Source organism: Brassica napus, chromosome C4 (assembly GCF_020379485.1).
Source record: "Brassica napus cultivar Da-Ae chromosome C4, Da-Ae, whole genome shotgun sequence".
Taxonomy (NCBI): domain Eukaryota; kingdom Viridiplantae; phylum Streptophyta; class Magnoliopsida; order Brassicales; family Brassicaceae; genus Brassica; species Brassica napus.
Genome location: NC_063447.1, coordinates 17,101,804 through 17,127,445, shown reverse-complemented (window position 1 = coordinate 17,127,445; position 25,642 = coordinate 17,101,804). Strand labels below are relative to the sequence as shown.

The window sequence follows — 25,642 nt, the reverse complement described above, 5'->3', positions numbered from 1 at the left end:
CAATAGATTTTAGCAAGACTAGTAAAAAGATTTATTAATCACTCAATCAGTTTCAAGGCTGATTTTAGCAATACTAGAATATAGATTTCAAGCATGAATTTCAATAAATCAGTTTCAAGACTGGTTTTAGCAATACTAGAATATAGATTTCAAGCATGAATTTCAATGAATCAGTTTCAAGGCTGATTGGTATTTAGCATAAACCATGTGTAAATAATTTATCTAGTATCTGAATTTATCAAACCTCAAAAACATATAATCAGATCAATCAATTTAATCGAACTTAATATACAATCTTAAACCTCAAGACATTAGATTTTATCATGAATCTATCAACCTAGCATACAGATTCTCAATTCTCAAAGACATCCAAATCAGATCAATATAACCTATCATACAGATTATTTAGGGTTTCTATTTAAAACAAATCATATTACAAAACTATCAATCCTAGCATATGATATTAAACCTCAAGAATCATGCAATCAGATCATTCGGATTTTAAACAAGTAAACCTCAATCAATTTATCAACCTATCGGATTATATAAGCAAAGCAAGCTAGCAACCTATCGGATTCAATCAATGTTTTAACAGGCTGGTCGGTTTAAACAATTTTAAATCAGATGAACAATTAACCAAGCACGATGAGAAAATAAATCTATCAATTTAACGGTCAAACAATTCTAGCAACATAGCATCAGATTCAATCAGATTTAAAACCTCAATGATCAAAACCGAAAACAGTTTTGATTTCAAAATATTCGATTAGGGTTTTTATGTGATTTGATAATTATAGTATAATTAATTCTGATACTTATATTATTTAGGGTTTATAGATATATGGTTAGGGTTTATAGGATTTTAACTTGTAAAAACCGATTTGGGGTTTTAATCATGTAGGAACATGATTTAGGGTTTGGAGTATCGAACTTTTAGAGCTTCGATTTACTCAATTAGGATTTTTGATCTATTACCCTATGGTTTTGATTCATAAAGATTAGGGTTTTAGGGTTTCATTCTTTATCAATCAATCCATGTTCGATTATGGGTTCTTAGGTTTTGAATTACCTATTAACCTTAGATGATTGTTGAATCGGACCACCAAAGGAGTTGAGCCACGAGCTGGACACGAACGGGACGCGAGCTGGAATGGATTGAGTCGCTTCTATCGGGTCACGGACGTCCTTTGTTGCTTGATCGGGAACGCCTTGATCGTCAGACGCGAGCTGTATGATGCTGTCGCGAACGAGGAAGAGGTCGCGTGATGGAGCTGCTCTCGGGTCGCGAACGTCTGAGTTAGGATCAGGAACGCCTTGGGCTGAAGCTGATCGGGGACGCGAGCTGGAACAGATGTGGGAACAAGAGACGCGATCGGGGTTTAGGGTTCGTCGGATCGCCGGCTAGGGTTAGGATTTTAGGATTTTTCGATTTGGATATTAGCTTAGGGATTTAGAGTTTCGTGCTGATAACGTGTTATAAAAGTAATAGAAAAATCTATCTTTATTCATAACATAGAGTTTGCTTGAGATTACACCGTCATAGATAAATGGAAAGATTAAGAATCATAATCTCTTGGTTATGAGTCATCCACAATCTGGTTCATAACAGTTATATATATATCTTTTCTTAACACCGTTGAAGAAGCTCTCAATATCTATTCCTAACCTTTCATTCATTCATTTGGTTTTCTTTGACTATAGCTAACTGTACACATCGAACAACTCCTTATTCTACGTTATGTAACTTCACACCGCCAAACATGGAGAATAAAGTAATGAACAAGACTCCTCTGGAGTTGGCCAAAGAGTTTTTAGAAGACCACAGACCATTGCTAAACGTTCATGTTACTCGAATTCAATTCATTCAAAAGTAATACATCTTTTTATTGGAAACAAACAAAGAAACCCACACCATAAGGACCAAATTTGGATATAACAATCCAAACTTGGTCCTAATAGGAAGATTGAAACTCAGTAGAAATAATGATTGTTAAGGAACTGGGACGCAGTTGCAAGAGCGCCACCCATAATGGCATCGATCACGACCTTGTCTTTCCCTTTGTTGGTAGCCGCAGAGATCACTGCTCCTGTCGCCGCGCCTGCCAACATTGCGTTTTTCTGATAGCAAAAGTTTCAAAACAATCATTCATAAGTTTTGCAAAAAAGAATAGCTCAATGTGTGTGGATGTAATGACTAATGAACGTAGTACCCAATCTCTAGTGCCACGGATACGTTCGATTCCATACTCTGTTCCAACATAAACTCCAGCCACAGATCCTGATCATATTCATTCATATATTTGTTGCAAATTTGAGCTTTTATTATTATTTTAAAATCATTTATTATCCATTGGTAAAACTAAAACAATGGCTTTAGAAAGCAACGTACCCCAGTAAACACCTTCTTTGCACATCTTCTTAAGCTGCAACCATAATGTGTAACACAATAGATGAGACGTTTGTTTTTTCAGACACACACACATATCATACACATGGGTTTGATAAAATAGTACTCACCGCATGCTCAAGAGTGCTCTTGGAAACACTCCCTAACCACATGATCAACAACACAAACCATAAGAGGCAAAAAAAAAACAGATCTACCAACGAGTCGAGCTTTCATATTTTGGTTTTAGGACTTTACCTTTGTCGATGGCTTTGTAAGTGTCTTCCACAAGAGATTTTGTGACTCCAACCTATAAAACCCATTCAGAAAATCAAATATAAAACAATGAGATGAGAGATAGAAAGAGAGATAGATAGATTATATTTACAGCTCCGATCTTGAGGAAACCATCAACGGTGAGGTTGAGAAAAGGGTTGCCCGTGTCCACTGCCACTGACAGCTTCGGTGAGCTCACAGTTCCAGAGAATGTGCTTGAAGGCATCTTCTTCTTCTTCTTCTTCTTCTTCCTTTGTGTGTTTTTGAGATATTTTTCTCTTTGGATCTTTTGTTCTGAACCAACTTCACCTATTTTCTTGGGATTTATAAAGTTTCAAGATTGATATTTTCTTATTTCTTTTTTAACTTTTGCTTCAACGGTGGAGAATAGATTAACATGACCCACAAGGAGATATGAGCTGAGCAATGAAACTCGAGCTCTTTAAATGACGACACTACCCTCAGATACCATGCCAAAACCAATTCACGAGTCTTGTGATCTCTCTCTACAACGACTGTTGCCGACTTCTCAGCTTTATGGCCGACTTGTTCACTCTTGTAAAACTAATTGGCAATAATAACTTAAAAGATCGCAACTTTAGAAACAAATCATCACAGAATTAACAACAGTATCTCAACCATACGTGCTTGAAACAAAGAGACCACAAGAGCCAAACACAAATCAAATCCCATAGGCAGGTTTCATTCATTATTGTACATAGATTGATAAGAGAGTTGTAATGGAGACATCAAATGGCAGAACCTGATACATCTTTTGCTTCAGTCCTTCCTGTGATGGCGTTTCCTGCTCTTCTTCTCATACCTCTTAGAAGAACCCCTCCCAACACGTGAATCATTATCACCCGAGACATCAGAGTCAGAAGAAGCTGCCACTTTGTTCCTGCGCTTCTGCCTTCTACCACTTGCATCATCGTCAGATGACTCCGAATCATCAGAACGGTTACGCCTGCTCCTCCTTCTCCTCTTCTCCTTCCTACTCTTTCTCTTAACACTTCTCTCTTCATCAGAAGACTCATCAGAATCATCATCTCTCTTTCTTCCCCTCCTCTCCTTCCTTCTCTTACTCCTTCCTTCTTCCTCCTCCTCAGACTCACTCACGCTCCTCCTCTTATGCGTCCTCCGCTTCTTCGACCTCCTCCTCCTCTTCCTATCTCCAGGATCAGAATCAGACTCAGACTCATCACGCTTCTTCTTCTTCTTAACACTACTACTACTGCCACTACCCTTCTTCTTCCCATACCTCTCAGCAATAATCTTCTCAATCTCAGAATCAACATCAGAATCCTCACTCTCACTCTCCTCCTCCTCCTCACTACTCTCCACCTCCTCAACCTCACCTCTCCCAGCACACCTCCTAACCTTCTCCAACCCCGCCATAACAGCAGCTTCAATCTCACCACCATCCTTCTCCTTATCCTCCTTCGTACTCAAAAAGTTCCTACACTGATACGTCAAGTGCCCAACACGCCCACACTTCTTACAAGACCCGCGAGCCTCGTCGTTGTTGGATCCAGTGATGCGCGCGAGAGCCAAAAGACCCTGGAAGCTCGCGTAAGAGTTCTCAGGGTCATCGGTCTTCTGCTGAGTCGTCTTCGGCTCTTCTTTGGCCGTTGGCGCGTAGGGATCGTAACCGATCGCGCTCTGCCATATGCCGTGAGTCTGAAGCGCCGCGCTGCTGTGGACACGGTTGTTCGCAGGCATGCGAACTCTTCCCGCGGTGGCCGGCATCTTTCACGAATCCCTAAGAAATCTCACAACCTAATTAACCAATCAATTTTCGAATTAGAGATTCGATTACACGAAATCTAGGGTTTCGAAATACTATCTGTAGATCCTAGGGTTTCAAATGAATTAAGATTCTACGAAGAACATAAAGAGAAGAGGATATTGCTTACCGGATTAGATCGGAAGTAATCGCCGGAGAGAGAGAGAGAGAGAGACGGAGCTTTGGTTCTTTCCTCTCTTAGAGAGAATAAGAGAAGCGAAAAGGGAGAAGATGATTAATAAAAGATCGGGAGAGAGTGGGAACCGACTTCAGCTTTTACTAGTTTGCATCTACACCCCTAATCTTTGTATCTTTTCAAAATTTATCCATGTATGACATTGGTTAAATTTTAAATTCATCTGTTTCGACTTCTGATGGGCTCAGCTACAATGGCGCTTTGTTCTGATTTTATTCCTTTATGGGCCTGATATCTAATAGCTAACAAGACACTAAAAACAATTAAAAAAATATCAAAATCATTTATCCATTAGATATACTCCCCGTTCGGAACTACGTTAGGCACTAGTCGGACGGCTACTCCGGACCTAGCGAGTTACTAAATAATCGAGGAGTAATCGAAGATTACTTCTAAGATATTTTACTAATATATATTTGATTTGGCAACCATACCCAATATGTTGACTTGTCCTGGTGGTTAGAAACTCGGATAAATGACATCATGACCCGGTTTCGAAGCCCATCTTTAATTTTTTTTTGCATTTTTCGGCTTTAATTCATTAAATGAGAAAATTACATGTCTACCCTTGTCTATTTGCTAAAGTTTTCTGCAACCCTAACCGCCATCTATATGCTTCGAACACGATTTTTCATCTTTTTGTCGATTTTGTTCAAAGTTTCTCGGTTTAGCAACACGTTTTTGTAACCGTAGGCACCGATTTCACTGATTCCACGGTTAAATCGAAAAAAAAATCAGTCCACCGCCTGGCCACTCTGATTTGCTCCTCCTCGCCACGGTGAGCACACGCCTAACGCTTATCCGGCCGAGAACTCGTCAACTCGGACGCGTTTTCGAACAGAGGATATACTCCCTCCAGATTTCTTTTTAACGCTAGACTGAATTATTAATCTTTGTAATTAAAGATTCTAAACAATAAAAATTAGAAAAATAAAACTAGAAAAAATTACATGAGTAAAGATCCAAAGTAAACAACACATCTGTTTTTTATATAGATTACTAAATATTTTTCATATAAAAAACTTAATTTTTGTTTGTTGTAATAATTGAAGCTAAAAGGAGATAATTTTATACTGATCTAAAAATATCACACTTCAAACTGAATTAATAGTGATTGCTAGTCTATTTTTATTGATTTAGTAGGAGTCAACGAGTCTAGTCAATTTTATATTATTCAATTGAGATAATAAAAAAAAAGTCAAAGAATCATCGTTGCAAACAAGCGATTAATTGGAAATTTCATGCTATTTTTTGGACTAAACATAATTTACAACAAAAACTCTATCATCATCAAGTGAAGAATGAAACCGGTAAGAATCATCACCACCATCTGCTTCTAGATATTTCAGTTACCTTTTTTAATCGGTTCAATTGAGCCTAAGCTTTTATCTTCTCAAAATTCATAGGAATAAACATACAAAAAAAATAAAAACTTTTCAAATTTAAAATTAATTAGCAATTAAACAAATTAAATGAACATACACTAGATATGTCTTGTCCAGTCATCGCGATGTGTGTTTCACACCGGTATTTTAGAGGTTTTTTGTTGAATATCCCCTTTTTCTAGCGCCAAATGATGAATCTTAAAATACAACTCAGAAATAGGATACAAAATTTCGATAACTTGTATAAGAAGTAACTCAAGAAAAATATGCTAACTAACACTTAAATATGAAAAATGTATGTTTTATTAATAATACAAGCAGCTAAAACTGTGGAGAGTTAAAAGGTATTAGTTAACAAATGAATATAAAAGTATTGAGACTATAAGTTTGATATGAGAAGGTCTTGGAAGTGGATCCCAACGGTGATGTGATATACTATCAAGCGTATTTAAGATTGTATTTAATGCTCCGATCATTTTTACGTTTTGCTCTGACCATGTCAGGTCAGTGTTAACTATCTTCTCAGCAAATGATGGATCTATGAGTTCGGTCTAACTTTTTTTTTTTAACTTGTAAGAGCCATTATCCCTATATCCCCATTTGGATTTCTTAATGATTTATTTAATAATAAAAATTAGTTAAGAAATTTAGTTGAGAAACCCATAGATTTTGTGTTCCATTGGGAGTTTCTTAATCAATGGTTCTTAAAAAAATTTATGCATAATTGAAATATTACTTACTCAAATATTTATGCATATTGTATCATAATACTATGAAATACGTTCTCGTGAATCTCATCTTTGAGCACAAGAAAAAGTCTTAGAAGGAAACACAACTTTCTTGTTCTCCAAGTTCAATAGTAAGCACAAAAAGATAGTATATGACCGCCAAAACATCCCCTTACATAAAAACTTTTCCTTTTTTTATATTATGTATCCGGCAAATGATAGCAATTTCTAATGCAAAAAATTTTCATTTGGCCACATTTTATATTAAGTCTTTGTTCAGAGAAATACCAGATGGATTCAGGTTTGAGGCCCTTGATGTTGTAGTAACAGAGTCAGATAAAGCAAGCTTTGCAAGTGTCTTAAACTCTTCAAGCTTTAATCCAGACATGGAGATAAAGAAGCCCTCTTGCAACTCCTTCTATGATTCTACACCTCACATCCCAAGTAAGTAGCCAACGTTTGTGTTCATCTACAGATTCACAAAGAAAAAAAAAAGGATTTATTTTTCTCTAGTCTGATAAAAGTCTTGTAATGAAAATACATTACAATTGGTCGTGCCAAGGCTTACCGAATATAAATTGATCAAGACTTGAATTAGGGACATGCTCATAAACAAGAATCTCTTCATCTCCTTCATTACAGAAGCCAAGAAGCTTAACCAGATTCCTATGTTGGAGTCTCGTTAAGAGTAAAACCTCATTCTTGAACTCTAAGTCTCCTTGTCCTGACCCTCCAGCTAATCTCTTTACCGCTATCTTTTGTCCGCTCGGTAAAATCCCCTGAAACCGGTATGACATCATCGAAAAATATAGATGTTTTGAAAACATATTTTACAATGAAAAGTGCATACCTTGTAGACAGATCCAAATCCACCTTGTCCAAGTTTATTTTCCGCTGAGAACTCATCGGTTGCGATTAAGATCATGCCGAGATCAAATCTTAACATAGATTGACCATCCGAATCAGACTAGAGCAAAAACATTGGCTTGGAGAGCTTTATCAATTTCATCAAAGGCAATAGCTTTAGCTTTTCCCTCTTCAGCAAGAACCTAAACAATAAGTAGAATCCATATCTCAACTTAAAAAAAAACAAAAGAGGTTCTCCCAATTAAAAAACTCTCATCAATGTAAAAAAAAGGAATCACCTTTGTGATTGCAGCAGTTAAAGTAGTTTTCCCATGTTCTACATGCCCAATTGTTCCCACATTTACATGTGGTTTACTGCAAGAAAGAACACCATTATTAAATCAAGCTCCAACCAATTCAAAAATACAATCAAACTCACTTTCGAGTGGATGTGGCCATCGATCTCCACAGAGAAGTTCTGAAACTCAACGGAGGAGAGAGATCATTCGATCGAATGAGAGATCCACGGAGAAGGAGACAGAGAGAGATTTATCGAGTAGAGAGGAGGCTTAACGAAGTGAGATGGGGTTTTAGCTTTCGTTTGAACCTTGTAGGTGTGAAGGAGAGAACGAAAAGCCATCGTCGTCCCACGGAGAACATAGGAGGAGACGGAGAAGACGAGGCACGAAAGAGAAGAGGAGAGAGAGAAAAAAATGCCTCATTATTTAGTTTGCTGACACGTGGCTTAGAAACCTCCTTTGTAATCGGTCACAAAAATCATATATTAAGGATCGATAACTGCAATTTTCTTTAGTTTTGATTTAATTAAATGTTTCATTATTTTTAAAAACCCTTTTAAGAACCCTTGTTAATGGTGCTCTAATGCCCTACTCTGAAATACAAATTTATGCTCTTATTCTTCATAGAATTTTTGTATAGTGCCCCATATACATCTAAAATTGTTATATAAGCGGTCAGTTATTTTGCGTATGCCCTAGACCGGGCATGTCTATAACCTTTGTGGATCTATTGTCTTTCCCAGACTTTAGTGGTATCAGACCAGATTCTTGAACTGCGTCTAATTAAAGTGAAATGACACCTGCCTCACTGGAAACTATATATGTTTAGGATTTGTTGCTCTCGTGATAGTACGACCGTGTGTAACATTTGAATTAATAGGGAGATTACAAGATAAAATGACACAAAATCATATCCTAAGCTAAGTGGTTCTTAATTAGATATCCTCGCTATTTTGTATTCTTCTTATTTTTCACTTATGCGTAAAAAGTTCTCTATCGCTTACTTCTTTTTAAGTTAATTCAATTGTTATTGTCTTTGATCTCCGATTCTCCGTTACTCGGTTAGATTTCGTGGTAATAAGTTTGCTCGAGACTTTTGTGGTAATAAAGTATATAATGATACTATATGTTAATGAGATACGAAAACAACTACTAATAAAACTGGATCTTTTACTGTCGTACAATGTGACGACCGATAAGAAACATGGACATTGGGTTGGATAGCTACTTATTAGCTACATACTATCACGGACATTGTTTGATTCTTTCTGGCTAATAATACTCTTTTAGTTACTCTCTTTTTAAAATACAAAATAAATTTGAGTTATTATTATTACTCTTTTTGTAAAAGATAGCTATCAAGACAGACATGAGTAACACATATGATAGGATGGAATGACCCTTTATTGTAGCTGTCATGCGCAAAATGGGGTTCTCAGAGATATGGATTGCCTGGATAATGCGTTGTATTACGTCGGTGAAATATAAGGTCCTTATCAATGGTGAGCCAAGAGGAAATATTGTTCCAGTGAGAGGATTACGTCAAGGGGATCCTTTGTCTCCTTTCATTTTTATTCTATGCACGGAAGCGCTCGTTAGCCTTCTCAATCATGCAGAGAACCAATGGAAGATAACAGGGATGCGCGTTACACGCGCGTGCCCGTCGGTATCCCACCTTCTCTTTGCTGATGATAGCCTTTTCTTCTGTAAGGCGGAGCCCCGTGAATGTGAAGAAGTAATGAAAGTAGTCAGGAAATATGGCAAAGCGTCTGGACAATGTATTAATTTTGATAAATCTTCCTTACTCTTTGGTAAGCGGATTAATGCGGCTACTAGACAACAGCTTAAAGATGTGCTTGGAATACAGAATGAAGGAGGAATGGGAGCTTACCTTGGTATCCCAGAAGACATAAGTGGATCTAAGTGCAAACTCTTTGCATTTCTGAAAGATAAGTTGATGCATAGAGTGAATGGATGGACAGACAGATGGCTCTCAAAAGGTGGAAAGGAAGTGTTGATTAAATCCATTTTGCTTGCTCTACCGACGTACGTTATGTTTACTTTTCTGCTCCCACTAGAGATTTGTGAAAACCTTGCTAGTGCCATTGCACAGTTCTGGTGGAGTTCAAATCCACCAAAGAGAGGGATACACTGGGCGAAGTGGGAGAAAGTTTGTTTACCAAGGGAGGAGGGTGGAATTGGTTTCCGTATGATCCATGAGTTCAAGCTGGCCCTGTTGGCGAAACAATTATGGAGGCTACTTCAGTTCCCTGATTCTCTAGTTGCACGGGTATTGAAGGGAAGATACTATAGATTGAGTTCTCCACTAAGAGTGGATACTGCTACCAACCCATCCTATGTGTGGACGAGCATTATTGCAGCCAGGAAATTGTTACTATTAGGGATCAGACAGAAAATACATTCAGGATATGAAGTCAAGGTGTGGGAAGATCCGTGGATTCCAACGACCCCCGCGAGACCAGCTAACTCCATAGCGCCGGCCATGCACCCTAATATGAGAGTCAGTGATCTTATTGATCAAGCATCGAAGGAGTGGAATATTGGTCTATTGGAGAATTATGTCATCCCTGAGGACATACCTCTCATAAGGAGTTTAGCCATAAGCTCGACTCATCGTCGAGATACTTTCTGCTGGAACTACACAAAGAATGGCCAATATACGGTTAAATCTGGTTATTGGGTGGCACAAAATGTATTAAAACCAGCAGCAGAGAAATAAGTTATAGAGCCAAGCATCACAAAGCTCCAAGCCTTTGCTTGGAAGGTAAAAGCGCCAAAGAAGATATGTCATCTTATATGGCAATTGTTGACTGGTCATGTGGCAGTAACGAGGAACTTAACAAGACGCAATATGAGGTGTGACAATTACTGTCCAAGATGCGGAGAATTAGAGGAAACTGTGACCCATGCATTTTTTGAATGTCCGCCAGCTATTCAAGTTTGGTCATTATCATCGACTCCAACAAGCCCGGATATATTTCCGGTATCAAGTGTCTATACAAATATGGATTATCTGTTTTGGAGGAAGAATAGCATCATCAAACCAGAACGAGACAGGGATCCTTATCCCTGGATACTATGGTATATTTGGAAGGCTAGAAATGACAAACTCTTCAGAGGAATAGATAGAGATCCATTGGATCTAGTTCGACACGCAGAGAGTGAATGTCAAGCATGGTTTGATGCTAACGAAGCGGTACAACCAGTGTTACAACCAGTGGTTCAAGCTAATATCCCTGAGATAGCCCAAGTCATACGCTTGGGTAATATATGCTTGCTAGATGGATCTTGGACATCTTCTGCTCACTTTAGTGGATGCGGCTGGGTATGGATGGACAGTGCTGAGAATATTCAACTTATGGGAACAAAGAATTTCACTCGACGTGAATCAACTTTGCATTCGGAAGTAGAAGCACTGCGGTGGGCGATGGAAAATGTGCTTCAACATTCAACATGCCAGAGCTTTGGGACAGACTGCAAGGAGCTGATTGCAATGATAAATGACCCTCAAGATTGGCCAAGCTTTGCGACAGAATTGGAGAGAATAGAGACATTACAGATATGCTTCCCGGACTTCAGCATCATTCATGTTCCACGGGCGCGCAATCAGATTTCAGATTTTTTAGCTAAGACTGCAAGATCCTTCCATAGGGGGTTACTTTTTATTGGTTGTTCTATTCCGGTTTGGTTACCTAGACCACCTCAAGTTTGAGTAATAGAATGACCTTTTGACGGGAAAAAAAAAAAAACCACGAACCCCTTTTGCAAATTGACTTTTTTTTATGATTTTGTAAATCTTTTGTATTATCTTCATAAATAAACTCATTAGCTTCCTAACAGTATTTTCAAAGATTCATCAGGAACATTCAACTCTTAGAAACCATGAATATGAATAATAAAATCTCGTCACTACATGAAGAAGTGGAATCTCTTTTATGGAAAATGTAATGTATGACTCAATATTCGAAAAGTCATCGCTTTGAAACATATAGTAAAGATTTGATATCGATAGTTCAACCTCCGGAAAAATTGTTAGTTTTCTCAACAGAGCACAACTAATTTGTAAGATTGAAGCAAAACTTTGAGGAATTCTCTACCGCTTATGTCCCTTGAAGAGATAATTTAGTGACGGACTTTTAGCTAAATATACGAGAACATTTTGTAGGAATTTTTTCTCGTTAATCGTTCTATTCTCGTCAAGTTATCCGTACCTACCCTAGTTTAGATAATCAAATGACTAGTTTAGATAATACAATAGTCATTTGATGTCAAAAAAGTTCTTAACAATGAAACTTGTATTAACTTTTATAATTTTGTACAGATGATCATTCCAAATAAATATTAGAAATTTAATGCCTTAAAAGTATAATTTATATAAAAAAAAATACCCAATTTCTTGGGTTGAGTAAAGTACTCTTTATACATAAATTGAAAAGAATTTTCAGGGATACTATCGTTGGAATTAATTTAAGATTGGGGAATTTTCATGTTTACTATTTTTATGGTATCAATATTCATCTTTACCATCACTAGAGATGTCAACAGAAGGCTTGTCCCGTTTAAACCTGTGGCGGTGCGGGTTTGGGCCTAGGTATTCATGACCCGCAAAAAAACGGGCCTTACGGGACGGGGCTTGTTCGGTTCCGGGTTCAAAGCGGCACGGCCCTCATTAACCGCGGGACGGGCCATAGAACCGCATCTGGAAGCTTCATCGATTCCGTTGCTTTCTTCACCTGAAAACGACGTCCTGCAGCGGGGTGAGACACCCGCTCCAAACTTAGTTTCTTGTCGACGACTTTCGATAGCCGGAGCGACCAAGACGGAGCGAGGTCGGCAACCCGTGCGCAATATCAAAAGACGAAGCAGACATTTGGAGCGACGTCGGCAACCCGCGCGCAATATCAAAAGACGAAGCAGACATTTGGAGCGACGTCTCGGAGCGAGGTGGCGTACCCGCGCTGAAGCAGAGCGACCTGATGGGAACGACCTCACGAACCCGCTCCCGGATCACTGTCTAGTTTAGCTTGCTTTGCGTAGATGATATAGTAAATTTGAACGAGAGATTTGTGTTTGTGTACTTGTATAAATATTTGGAAATTTGAAAAAAAAAAACAATAGTAACAAATTTGAAAAAATATATTAACAAATTTTTTAAAAAATAGACAAAATTTAGGAAACCCTAAAAATGTTATCTCTAGACAACGGCGTGAAAAAAAAACACAAAACTTGGGAGAGAGAGAGAGAGACCATGGGATCAAGGAGCGAGTTCGAAGATCAGTCGACGTTTGATCCACATTACTCCCCACCAAATACTGTGGACTTTGCCACTCAGGAAGTCTTAGCTACTCTTGCTGCAGCAGATGAGGTTGCTGATGAGATCGCTTCTCAGGAAGCTGGTGTAACTCGTCCTGATGGGAAGCAGCAAGGAAGCAGAAAAAGGCTTATCAGTCTTGTCGATGATACTGATGATTCTGATGTTAAAATCAGTCAACCAACCCAAAAAACCAAGCCTCGCAGACAGACCAGTTTCGGAACAGCCACGGGGAAACCCATGTTGCAATCCACTATAGATGGTGGCGTTGGCTCGTCTGCACAGGCGTGTAGTAAGGGAAAGTCTGTTCCTATGATGTCGGTGATTCGTGGAGGGAGAAGAAAATCGCCTACTAAGTCGAAAAAGAAGAAGGTTTTGCCTACTCAGTCACAAAAGAAGAAAGGGAAGGTCGCAGAGGACATACCAGAGCTTGGTGATGAACTGGATGAAGAAGAGGTTGATGAGGATGAAATCGGCGAAGAAGAAAGGGAAGAGAGGCAAAGATCAGATGTCTGGAAAGATTTCAAGGTGGTCGAAAAAGCCAATGGAAAGTTGAAAGCGGCATGCAATCATTGCAAGAATGAGTATGCATGGCAATCTCACTCGCATGGAACCAGTGGGTTGAGAAGACACCAGTTCAAATGTAAAATGTATCCAAGGAATCGAGGAAGGCAGCAACAACTCAACACCGAAGGGAAAGTGGTATCTCGCAAGTATGATCACACTGTATTTAGGCATATGGTAGCTAAGACAATAGTCCAGCATGATCTACCTTACTCGTACGTGGAGTATGAAAGAGTGAGAGACACCTGGAAGTATTTGAATGCTGATGTCCAAACCATTTGTCGAAACACAGCGAGAGCAGATGTGTATAGACTATATGAAAGTGAGAGAGACACACTCAATAGGAAATTAGCGAGTCTCCTTGGACGAGTCTCCTTCACGTCTGACTTGTGGACATCCGTGAAATGGGAAGGATACATGTGTGTGACAGCACATTATATTGATCGGAATTGGAAGTTGAACAGTAAGATCCTGACGTTTTGTGCTCTACCGCCACCACATATCGGTATGAGTATTGCGGTTCAACTCCTTGAGACACTGAAAGAGTGGAGAATTGATAAGAAGGTGTTCTCAGTCACATTAGATAATGCTACAAGTAATGACTCGATGCAGGACATTGTGAAGTCGCAGCTGAATTTGAATGATGATTTGTTGTGTGGAGGAGAGTTTTTCCATGTAAGATGTGCGGCTCACATACTTAATCTCATAGTGTAAGATGGGTTGAAGGTTATTGGAGACTTTTTGCAGAAAGTAAGAAATAGTGTTAAGTATGTATTAGGATCGGAAACACGTGAACAATTGTTCCAAAAATGTGTGGATGCTGCGGGTGTAGTAGAAAGTGGGTGGCTAATACTGGACGTGTCGACGAGATGGAACTCAACTTACTATATGCTTGAAAGAGCCCTCAAGTACCGTAAAGCATTTGTTAAGTTGGAGACATTTGATAAGAAGGGTTATAACTCAACGCCCACAGCCGAGGATGGACTAGAGCAGACAACATCTGCGATTTTTTGGGTCCTTTTGCTGTGATCACAAGCTTGATGTCTGGTTTGAATTACCCGACTGCAAACCTGTATTTCTATCAGGTTTGGTTGATCCATGATTGGCTTTGGAGAAATGAGGAAAGCGACGATGAGATTGTTAGACACATGGTGCCACCGATGAAGGAGAAGTTTGACAAATATTGGGATGAAGTTAGTGGTGTTTTTGTCAATGGCAGCAGTCTTTGATCCACGGTTTAAGCTTTCAATTGTCGAATGTTGTTTAGGGAAGCTTGACATGAGTACACGTGATGCAAAGGTGAAGAACTTGCGTGAGAAGCTGAGTATTCTGTTTGAGACATACGACAAAAAATCGAAGAATAACTCACCTTCTACTGAGCCATATGAGATTGTTTCACAAAAAGCATGTGCAGCAGGATCAATGGGACTGTTTGGGAACTACAATGTGAGTGTTTTTCACTGAAATTCCTTCTGTTTATTTTTTTTTTAACTTTCATAGGATTTCTTGGCATTTTCCAAAGTCAGTGGCATTGTGAGTGGAAAGACACCTCTACAAGCTTATCTTGAAGAACCACCATTGGACATTACTAATTTCCAGAGCTTGGACATCCTCGATTGGTGGAAAGATAATGTGCATCGGTATGGTGACTTGGCTGCAATGGCATGTGATCTGCTAAGTATTCCAATCACAACAGTGGCTTCAGAGTCCTCCTTCAGTATTGGATCGCGAGTTCTAAATAAATATAGGAGCCGACTACTCCCAAAAAATGTGCAAGCTCTGATATGCACTAGGAATTGGATCAAGGGATATGAATCTTATGCACATGGTAAATAACTGACATTATATATTTTTTGTAAAATCCCATTATCCTTTATCCTAAGTGAATGAAGTTTCTGATATTTGCAGATGAAGAAATCAATGGTGATGGTGATGGTGAAGAAGAGAAATTACCAACATTTGAGTCCATTGTTGATGGGGAAGATGAAGATGAGTAGATTAGCAAGTTTGAAATGTTATCTTCATTTGGTGTTTTGCTTTGATTAAAATTTCAGATTTCTTGTTTAAGTTGCATGGTTTTGTTTTGAAACTATGATTTGGACCATTTGTTTTTTTCTAAAATTTACTTTGGTTGAGACTTAGCAGTTGGTTATGTACATTGTCTGGAGTGTATATGTCTAACTGTCTTCAAGAGTAAGCAGTTTTGAATCGGGACAATAACCAGTTGTAAGACTTCATGTCGTATGTCGGGACAGTAACCAGTTTTGTTGTGATCAGTTCTCATCTAAAACAAGCACTTGTAATAGAAAAAATAGACAGACTTCATGAACTTAAAAAAAAACTAAACTTCAAGAACAAGATCAATATATGTAAAATTTTGTTAAGCTCCAATAGTAGATGCGTCATGTGTTCATGTATCTTCATTATGTGCACTTAGGTATGTAGTGGAGCAGCCTGCAGCGTCGAGCTGCACTCCTTTCGCGTCCAGCTCGCGGGACGGCTTGTAAGGCACTGTGCAATTGGGAGGTACGGGATTGGGCCGACCTTTTGGAGACCGCAGCCCGCGCGGGACGGGACCGCCAGGACCCGCGAGATGACGAGCCCGCAGCGGTTCGGGACGGACCAACCTGTTTGACATCCCTAACCATCACTATATGGACATTTTCAAAATTACATTATTCATTAAGTGACAAAAGACTCTTATACACTTGTTCTCTATATATAATAAATAATTATTTAAATAAATAAATAAAAAATACTTTTTTTTTATGTTTTCAAATTATACCTTTTCAAATTATTTTTATAATTTTTCTTTTTCAATTTTTTTTTCAATTTTTTTTACTTTTCAGAATTTCTTTTTGAAAATCAAAAATTATGTTTGAAACTATTTTTCAAAATTTTATATATATTTTAAAAAGATTTATTTATATATTTTTTTGTCAGCAACAAACAGACTCATATAGACTTTGTAAACCAAATGGTAGCTCGGCAACGAGAGTTGCTTTCTTGCACTCCGTGCTAGACTGTCCGCCCTTAAATTATGCGTCCTCGGTATATGGATGAGCTATGAGTTGTGGAAACTTCTTTTCAGGATCTTGATATCTTCCAGATAACTTGCAAATGCGAATCATTCTTCGGGTTTAGAAACCATCTTTACCAACTGAGAAAAATCCGTCGCAAATATAACCGTAAACTGTCTTAGATTTCTTATACATTTCATTGTCCAAATGAGAGCTTCTACCTCATATATATTTATTAGAATCATAAATTTCACATTCCAAAAGCCCTACCTCACCCCTCAACTCTAAACCATAAGTTTAGATTAGTTAACCCTAGATGTATAAATATCTTTTACCCTTCGTTAAAAGTGTTAGTAAAAATGGTTAGTGTAAACATGAAAAATAGTACTATGAATATATTATCTGTGGCAATTTTCCCTTCGTGTCATAAAATATATGGTCAACGAGACATAAGTCTATATTCCTCACAAGCTCGTGTCCTTTTCTTCTTTCGTCACGTTCATTTCTGATCCTGATAGAGTTTAGAGAGAATTTTTATCAGAAATGGCTAAACAGCCTAAATTAGTGGCTTTTCCCCCCACAATATTACTTATGAAACAGTATATTTGGTGTAGTTTATATTGTTTTAAATTTACTTAATAGCTAAAATCAATGAATTTTGTACCCTTACTAGTTACTTTAAAACGTCAGACATGCTTGTATATGAAAATACATATGGTACAGGTGGAATAGTATTAATGTCGCCTAAAGTTTTCTAGTCCAGTATCACGTAAAAGCTGCTGCTTAGAAAGTAAACGAAATTTTGGTTTTTGCTTTTACTTTTCAGGTGCCTAGCGTGTGTGAAATTAGTAGTATTTGTTGATTAATGAGGTTGAACATTTTGTCATCGGATTGAAAAAGTGTCATAAACAGAAGATAAATGTAAGTTAAAAAGAAGTTTTTTTTTTTTTTGAACTACGTTAAAAAGAAGTTACGGAAGAAATACGAAGGCATTTAAAAACTTGGCAAAACCAAGCCGACATGAATGATGAACCGAGCTACACGTCCAACGGTTGAATATAACTTGACCGCCGTGTAAGGGATTTACTTTATCGTCAACATGTATATAATTTTATTTATTTAATGGCTTATTGTATCTCTTGGTGCTCCGAATAAATAAAGGGACAGAAATTTTCAAAAAGAGAAGACAAATGATGGAAATTGAAAGGTGTGGTATGAGGTGTTGAAAAAGAGAGACATATATTAAATTTTACTTCGAGTTTATTGACTTTTAAAGTATCATGTTTCAAAAAAAAAGTATCAACTTTTATGGAGCCATCCAAAATAGTTTTTGTTTTTGTCACCGTTTAGATACTACTAGTACAAAATATAATTATCTTTCTGATTTATATAAAAATGATACAAATAATACAAGTGATTCAAATTAAAACACTACACTTTTCAGTTTTGCGGAATAATATTGAGTATTTCAATTATATATAGTCTAAATAATTTACAAAAGAGTTCCACAGTCTTTCAACAGCAATCTTAAGATTAAAATTTATTTATACACAAAAATTTACATGGATAACTATAAATGATATATATTACTTCAAAGCTTATAATAAAATCAGCCAGCACTTCAAACATTCTTTCCACAGTTTTCCCACATATTAAATATTTGTATTTAAAAGTGAAAATATTAATATTAACATGAATATCATATCATTAAGAGTCGATCTGTTTATTAATAAATATATACTTTCTCCGTTTCGTAAAAAGTGTTATTTTGATATTTTTCACACATATTAAAAAATAAATAAAATATATTTTAATTATTATTAATTACATCTATTCAACCTGAGTATTTTTGATAAATAAAATTATTTATAAAACTAATATATTTATAATTAATATTAAGCTAAAGCTGCAATGGAATTTTAAAGTGAACTTTTTGTGTAACAAAAAAAGGTAAAAATGACACTTACGAAATGGAATATTAACAAACATATATCTAAATAGTTGACAATATATATATATATATATATATATTATATATATATATATATATTCTTAAACAGAAAAGATACTGAATTACATTTTATACATATTATCTAAATGTTCAAGAATAAAACAGAATTGACATTGAATTTTGAACAAGTAGTATAAAATGAAGCAAATAAAGAGATGTGTTATTTTTTTTTTATAAAGGCAGGACCGGCCCATCATCAATGCAATCTCCCAACATCTTTCTCTCTCAGCTACTGCAGCAAATTGCAAACTGGTCGATAGAAACGTATCTCTCTCTCTCTCTCTCTCCCTCTATCTATGTTTTGGTTGACAAAGAGAATAGGTGAGCAAGAAAATTCCTTTCTCAGTAGCTACTTGTTCGGTTTCTTTAATACTTATAATTTCATCCAGCAAGAAAACACTATAAAAAATATATCTGTATCCTCACAACTTTTTAATATGTTTCTTCCTCAACTTTTGAATTTCCATTGAAAAAGTTCTTACCATTCTGTTCTCTAGTCTGTTATACAGAAAGGGTTTAGCTTATTCTATCCAAAAATCATGGGGATTTGCTTGAGTTCTCAGATTAAAGCTGAGAGTCCAAGTAACACAGGTACTTGCAGCCTCAAGCTTTCATTTACAATATAATAGAATAACAACTACTCATGCAAATGCTTGACTTGTAAACAAATATTTAATTCAGAATTTTGCTGCCAATTTTCAATACTAAGGTTAGGTTTTTAGTGGTTGAGGTGTAAGGTGACTTAACTTAAAAGTTAGGCTTAGTGTTTTGACAAAATAGTCTTTTTAAAAGCTAACTAGATCCTGAGCGCGGGTATGAATTTTCAGTTTTTAATTATTTATTTTATTAAATGATGTATTTGTAAAATTCATTCATATTATATTTATTAAGTAAATATTTTTTTTTTGCATCTTAAACTATCTATTTTTTTACGAATGTGTGATATCATATAAAAAAATATAAAAAAATGAGTATACATAGTTAATTAGATAATTATAAAAACATAAATTTTTCTTCCGTTTGCGATATCATATAAATAATGATCCGCCCAGTTAACAAAAATCATGATTTTTTTTATGTGTAATTTTTTTTTGACCATTTCCTTAAGACTATATTAAATTTTACATATTTTAATTAGAATATTTTTAATATCTTTACCTTTTTATTTGAAATGCAATTCAATATTTTTAGAATTTGTTTGAAAAATATGAAAATTACATTTTAAATTAAAATTATCCTAAAATATGATAAGTTTTGATGTAAACGAAAACTCAAATTATGTCAAAAATAATGATATTCAATGATAATAACAATTTTAATAGATTATTTTGTTTTTAAAATACATTTACAAAAATATTGTTTGAAAGAAAATTCATTTATCTTTCAAATATAAAATGAAAATATTATAATTAAATAATAAAAATATAAATAAAAACCTTAAATTTAGCAAATGACAATTGAGTTATATTATGCTAAAATTTTCTTTCTAACAATTTATCAAATGACAAATGAGTTATGAGCAAATAATACCATATAATTTTTAAAAACATAGCCATTCTTAAATATTTTTTGAGTAAATAATTATTTTTAAATTTAATCAACTGAAAATAATATCCGTACAACTGTGTGAGTCAAATTCTAGTTTTATTGATGCATGTTATATATTAGTGCTGCATGTTTTAGGTAAAATTTTAATGATGCACGTTTTTAAAAATCTCCATTATTAAAATTATGCATGTAAGGATAACTCATGAGTTTTTTTGGTTGATTAAATGACATTATGTCCAAATTTATTTACGGATATTTCATTAAGGTAACTGAAAAAGACAAACAATAAAATAGGAAGTTTAAATTCATTTAAGCATATTTCATTAATGTAACTGAAAAGACAAGTAATAAATTAGGCAGTTTTATTCGTTTTAGGATATTTCATAAATGCAACTGAAAAAGACAAGCAAAAAAAAAAGGAAATTTAATTAACGAAGTAACAACATTTTCAAATGGGTATTTCTATTTTAATAATATAGATAATTTGATTAATTCCTCCTTAAACTATGTCGTTTTGGATATTTGGTTAATTCATGGCTCATCATAGTTGGTAGTCAGAGGAAAAGACAAGAGCACAAACATTCAGATTTTTGTACTTTTGTCTGATCTCTTACAACAAAAGCACTGATTTTTATTTTCTTTTCAAAAATGGGTTTTGTAAAAAATGTTAAATCTAAAGTTTTTCTATATACAAACTATCTGTTTGGTGCTTGCATAGGTGTGAGTTCGAAGTACATGAGCTCAGAGGCAAATGATTCACAGAGCATGGGAAGCAAATGCTCTTCTTCGTCAATCAGAACAAACCCTCGGACCGAAGGAGAGATCTTGCAATCTCCAAACCTCAAAAGTTTCAGTTTGGATGAGCTCAAGTCAGCAACTAGGAATTTCAGACAAGACAGTGTTCTTGGCGAAGGTGGATTCGGTTGCGTCTTTAAAGGATGGATTGATGAGCAGTCTCTGACAGCATCTAAACCGGGAACCGGTATGGTTATTGCTGTCAAAAGGCTTAACCAAGATGGTTGGCAAGGTCATCAAGAATGGCTTGTAAGTTCAAAAAGCTATATAGCTTACTCAAATTTGTTCTTTTGAACTTGTTATTGAAGATTTTTGTTGTTGTTGTAGGCTGAAGTGAATTACTTGGGGCAGTTCTCTCATCCTAATCTTGTGAAACTTATTGGTTACTGCTTAGAGGATGAGCATCGTCTTCTAGTGTATGAGTTCATGCCTCGTGGAAGCTTAGAGAATCATTTATTCAGAAGTATTGTCCTATCTTCTCCTCTGGTAACTCTTTATGAGTATTTTCAATCTTGTTTTTTTTTTTTGGATGTTGCAGGAGGTTCTTACTTCCAACCGTTATCTTGGACACTACGGTTGAAAGTTGCTCTTGGTGCTGCACAAGGCCTAGCCTTTCTCCACAATGCGGAGACTCAAGTCATATACCGTGACTTCAAAACTTCTAATATACTTATTGATGCGGTACATTCATCTTTGATATAATAATGTTAAGAGGTTCTGAGAGTCTAAGACTTTAATGTTAAAATTCTCTTTGACACATGACCACAGGACTACAATGCCAAGCTTTCTGATTTTGGATTGGCTAAAGACGGTCCAACAGGTGATAAAAGCCATGTCTCTACAAGGATCATGGGTACTTACGGATACGCAGCTCCTGAGTACCTTGTGACCGGTTAGTTAGTCTCTCAAAACTCTTTTTGATTAACTTCTTTGTGATCAATCACCACTGACTCTTTCACTTTCCTTAAGGTCATTTAACAACCAAGAGTGATGTCTATAGCTACGGTGTTGTGCTTTTGGAGATATTGTCTGGACTTAGAGTTGTGGACAAGAACCGTCCACCGGGAGAGCAGAAACTGGTGGATTGGGCAAAGCCTTTGCTTGCAAACAAGAGGAAGCTATTCAAAGTTATCGATAACCGTCTCCACGATCAGTACTCAATGGAAGAAGTATGTAAAGTAGCTACTCTAGCGCTGAGATGCCTCACAACAGAGATAAAGATGAGGCCAAACATGAACGAGGTTGTTGCTCACCTCCAACACATCCAAGCTTTGCATGAAGCAGGAGGAGGCAAAAACATTGATAAGGTGGAGAAGAGAATGCGTAGGAGAAGCGATAGTGTTGTCCTCCTCAGCCAGAAACCAAATGAAGGTTTTGCTCGGCAAACCGCTGTCGGTGGCATAGCAGCTGCTTATCCACGTCCCTCTGCTTCACTTCTGTTTGCTTGAGGAAGAGACAATGATGTTATGTTCTGTTTAGTTCAGAAGATGTACAGTTTTACTTCTGCTTATGTACTGAGAGGATTGTTGTAGTGCGAGAAGTGACCAACATAAGAGTATAAATGATCTATCATGTCTTTCAAATTCAAGCTTTGTTATAAGCAAGACTTGGCATGGATGTTTTTACCCTAGACCGAATCTTCCGAACCGTTATACAAAAATATCCGAACTGAGCTTAGGAGCTTGGCATTTCAGGTTGGGGATATAACGCGAACTGAACCGAAATCCGAATTAAGATCCAAAAATATTTGAAATTAATTAAATATGTTAATGTTTTTATATATATTAAAATAATTTAGATATTATGATAAATGAAACTTTAACTTAACCTTTCCATAAAGTAATTTAGATATTTTAAAATATTTTAAATATTTTTGTATTTTGTTTGAATATTTTTAGTTAGTTTAGATAGTTTTTAATTAGATTTTTAATAATTTATATATTTGGAGTTATTTTTTGTTAATTTTTTAAGTTCTTTAAAAAATATCAATTTCAAATATTGGTTATAATCTGATCTGAACTGAATTCAGGAGGAACCAAATTGTTAAATCCGAATGGAACTTACGAGAGAATAGTAAAATCCGAAAATCCAAATTAACCTAACTGACTCCGACTGGTCCCTAAATGCCAGGCCTAAGCAAGACAAATGGAACAAAGCACAGATGCTTTCCAAAGCGCACGCACACACAACAAAATCATTCGATTAGTTACAAACTAGAGACTTCCATTACCTACTTTTGAGTTCTTTGGCTAAGAAGATTATCTACAGTGGAACAAAAACTTTTTTTACCATGTTCTAACCAGCCCCGGTGTCCAGTTTCGCCAGTCTAGCTTCGAAAGCGACTTGTTTAAGCTCATCTTATCCCTCAGAACAAGAACCTTCTTCAAATAATTACTCCCCCCTTGCTTAGTCATCTCAGGCTCACTCTCTCCACTTACCTCAGCTTCAATAATCTCTTCTGTTTCATCACCAAGTGGCGCAGGAGCATTTTCAGTCTCTTCATCAATGATGCTTCCAAGAAGTGAAACGACTTCACTCATCCTAGGCCGAGATTTCGGTTGCTTCATCAGACATTTGTTTGCTAAAGCAGCTACTCTCTGAACAGATTTGATGCAGTAGTACTGTCCTTGGAGCCGTGGATCAACAATCACATGGAACTTCTTGGAGTCTGATACATAAGGCTTCACCCATTCTAGAAGCTTCTGCTCTCCTCGGGGTCTGTTTCTGTCAACTGCTCGTCTTCCTGTGATCAGCTCGTACAACACTACCCCAAAGCTCCATACATCACTCTTTGCTGTCAGTTTACCCGTTTGTACATACTCTGGAGCTGCGTAACCAACCGTACCTACAACCTTTTGAAAACAAAGACAAAAACTTTCAAGAGATGTTATGCTTAGAGAAAAGGCTAAAGAGGAGAGGCAACATACAGAAGTTGAGACATGACCAAGTCCTTCAGGAGGTCCTTGTCTAGCTAATCCAAAATCCGAGAGCTTAGCACTGAATCTCTCGTCAAGCAAGATGTTTGAAGACTTGAAGTCTCGAAAAATCAACTACAAGATTCACAAAATCAAGAAAACCAAAAACACAAATATTTTGATTTGTTGAAAGAGATATGAACCTGGAAGTCCATTTGTTCATGAAGATAAGCTAAGCCTTGAGCAGCGTCTTGAGCGATCTTCAACCTTGTAATCCATGGAAGAGAGACAGACATTACTCTGCCTACGAGATGATCCTCTAAGCTTTTATTGGACATGAGCTCGTAAACTAAGAGCCGTTGCATCCCTCTTTCGTCGTCGTCAGCGCAGTACCCAACTAGCTTCACAAGGTTTGGATGGTTCACTACTCCTAAGAAACTCACCTCGTTGATCCATTCTTTATGCCCCTGAATGCTAGAACGCAAAGCACACACCACAAAGATTTACAACACACAACAAGAAAGTCCAACAACAACACCAAGATTCAACCTTTTTCAGACAGAACACACCAACATCCAAACTTTTTCAGACAGCACACACCAAGATTCCAAAAAGTTTCAGACAGAACACACCAAGATTCAAACTTTTTCAGATAGAACACACCAACATTCAAACCTTTTCAAGACAAAACACATCAACATTCAAACTTTTTCAGACAGAACACATCAATATTCAATCTTTTTTAGACAGAACACACCAAGATTCACCTTAATCAGATAGAACACACCAAGATTCAACCTTTTTCAGACAGAACACACCAAGATTCAACCTTTCTTTAAATAATATACAAATAATCAACCTAGAATAAACTATCCCTCTCAAGGGGAATCGAACTCGTGTCCTCTAATTAGATTCAATCACTAGTCCAACCACAAACTAATGAAACAAAAAGAAGGGTGGAGTCATGCCTGTAAACCCTGACGATTAAGCTGTTTCACGGCGACATTGATCTTCGAGTCGAAACCATCGACGACGCCTCTATAAACGCAACCGAACCCTCCTTCGCCGATCAGAAGAGCTCTACTGAAACCTTTCGTAGCCAGTTTAAGCTCACCGTACGTGAACACCTTCAGATCGTTCTCTTCAGCGACTCCACCGGTCCAACGTTGACTCAGCGGCTTGTGGAAACAGAAACGCTCCGGCGAGAAGCTCCAATCCGAGTCAAACTCGGAGCGGCGAGTCGGGTCGGAAGCGCTCGAGGACGCCACGCTTAGAGAACGAGCCCACGAGAGTCTCGAAGCTCGCGAAACGACGCTGTTTTCTCCTTCGTGTCCTTCTCCTCCTCCTCTCTTGTCGCCATTGGTGAAGTGGAAACACTTCATCTTCTTCGTCTTCCTCCTCCAAATCCGACTGAGTCAACTGAAAAGTTTTTTTGGAGCCTTTTCTTCTTTTGCTTTCAGGATGGGTAATGATCTGCGTGACGGGTTAACTTGTATTTGATGACGTGTCGAGTTAATGACCGCTGAATTTTTGAGATCTAACGTTCCTCGAGCTG

At 36.8% G+C, this 25,642-nt stretch overlaps 4 protein-coding genes across 8 annotated transcripts; 1 reads left to right on the top strand and 3 right to left on the bottom strand.

Annotated features, from left to right (window-relative positions):
• Nucleotides 1-1,829: 1,829 nt before the first annotated feature.
• On the bottom strand, nt 1,830-3,056 carry LOC106348623 (outer envelope pore protein 16-1, chloroplastic-like). The gene is made up of 6 exons (XM_013788392.3): nt 2,775-3,056; nt 2,645-2,696; nt 2,518-2,549; nt 2,390-2,423; nt 2,211-2,278; nt 1,830-2,118 (listed from the first exon to the last, which is right to left on the bottom strand). Exons 1-6 carry the CDS (start codon nt 2,886-2,888, stop codon nt 1,972-1,974), a joined length of 447 nt encoding a protein of 148 aa, XP_013643846.1. The 5' UTR covers nt 2,889-3,056; the 3' UTR covers nt 1,830-1,971.
• A 184-nt stretch (nt 3,057-3,240) lies between these two features.
• Nucleotides 3,241-4,774, bottom strand: LOC106348622 (CAX-interacting protein 4-like). 2 transcript variants are annotated; one of them, XM_013788390.3, is made up of 2 exons: nt 4,579-4,774; nt 3,241-4,441 (listed from the first exon to the last, which is right to left on the bottom strand). In XM_013788390.3, the coding sequence occupies exon 2, from the start codon at nt 4,409-4,411 to the stop codon at nt 3,443-3,445; it is 969 nt and encodes a 322-aa protein (XP_013643844.1). In that variant the 5' UTR covers nt 4,412-4,441; nt 4,579-4,774; the 3' UTR covers nt 3,241-3,442. The 2 variants fall into 2 exon arrangements, with proteins under 2 accessions (XP_013643844.1, XP_013643845.1); XM_013788391.3 differs by having other exon boundaries at nt 3,241-4,424; nt 4,579-4,764.
• Nucleotides 4,775-18,978: 14,204 nt separating this feature from the next.
• On the top strand, nt 18,979-22,802 carry LOC106348619 (probable serine/threonine-protein kinase PBL10). 4 transcript variants are annotated; one of them, XM_013788384.3, is made up of 7 exons: nt 18,979-19,150; nt 19,327-19,420; nt 21,096-21,421; nt 21,500-21,635; nt 21,711-21,853; nt 21,941-22,064; nt 22,142-22,802. In XM_013788384.3, exons 2-7 carry the CDS (start codon nt 19,369-19,371, stop codon nt 22,618-22,620), a joined length of 1,260 nt encoding a protein of 419 aa, XP_013643838.1. In that variant the 5' UTR covers nt 18,979-19,150; nt 19,327-19,368; the 3' UTR covers nt 22,621-22,802. The 4 variants fall into 4 exon arrangements, with proteins under 4 accessions (XP_013643838.1, XP_048610446.1, XP_013643837.1 ...); XM_048754489.1 differs by having other exon boundaries at nt 19,043-19,150; nt 19,339-19,420; XM_048754490.1 differs by lacking the exon at nt 19,327-19,420 and having other exon boundaries at nt 19,050-19,150.
• Nucleotides 22,803-23,212: 410 nt separating this feature from the next.
• LOC106348618 (serine/threonine-protein kinase PCRK1-like) lies at nt 23,213-25,642 on the bottom strand. Its single transcript, XM_013788382.3, has 4 exons — nt 25,056-25,642; nt 24,291-24,554; nt 24,100-24,222; nt 23,213-24,024 (listed from the first exon to the last, which is right to left on the bottom strand). Exons 1-4 carry the CDS (start codon nt 25,467-25,469, stop codon nt 23,458-23,460), a joined length of 1,368 nt encoding a protein of 455 aa, XP_013643836.1. The 5' UTR covers nt 25,470-25,642; the 3' UTR covers nt 23,213-23,457.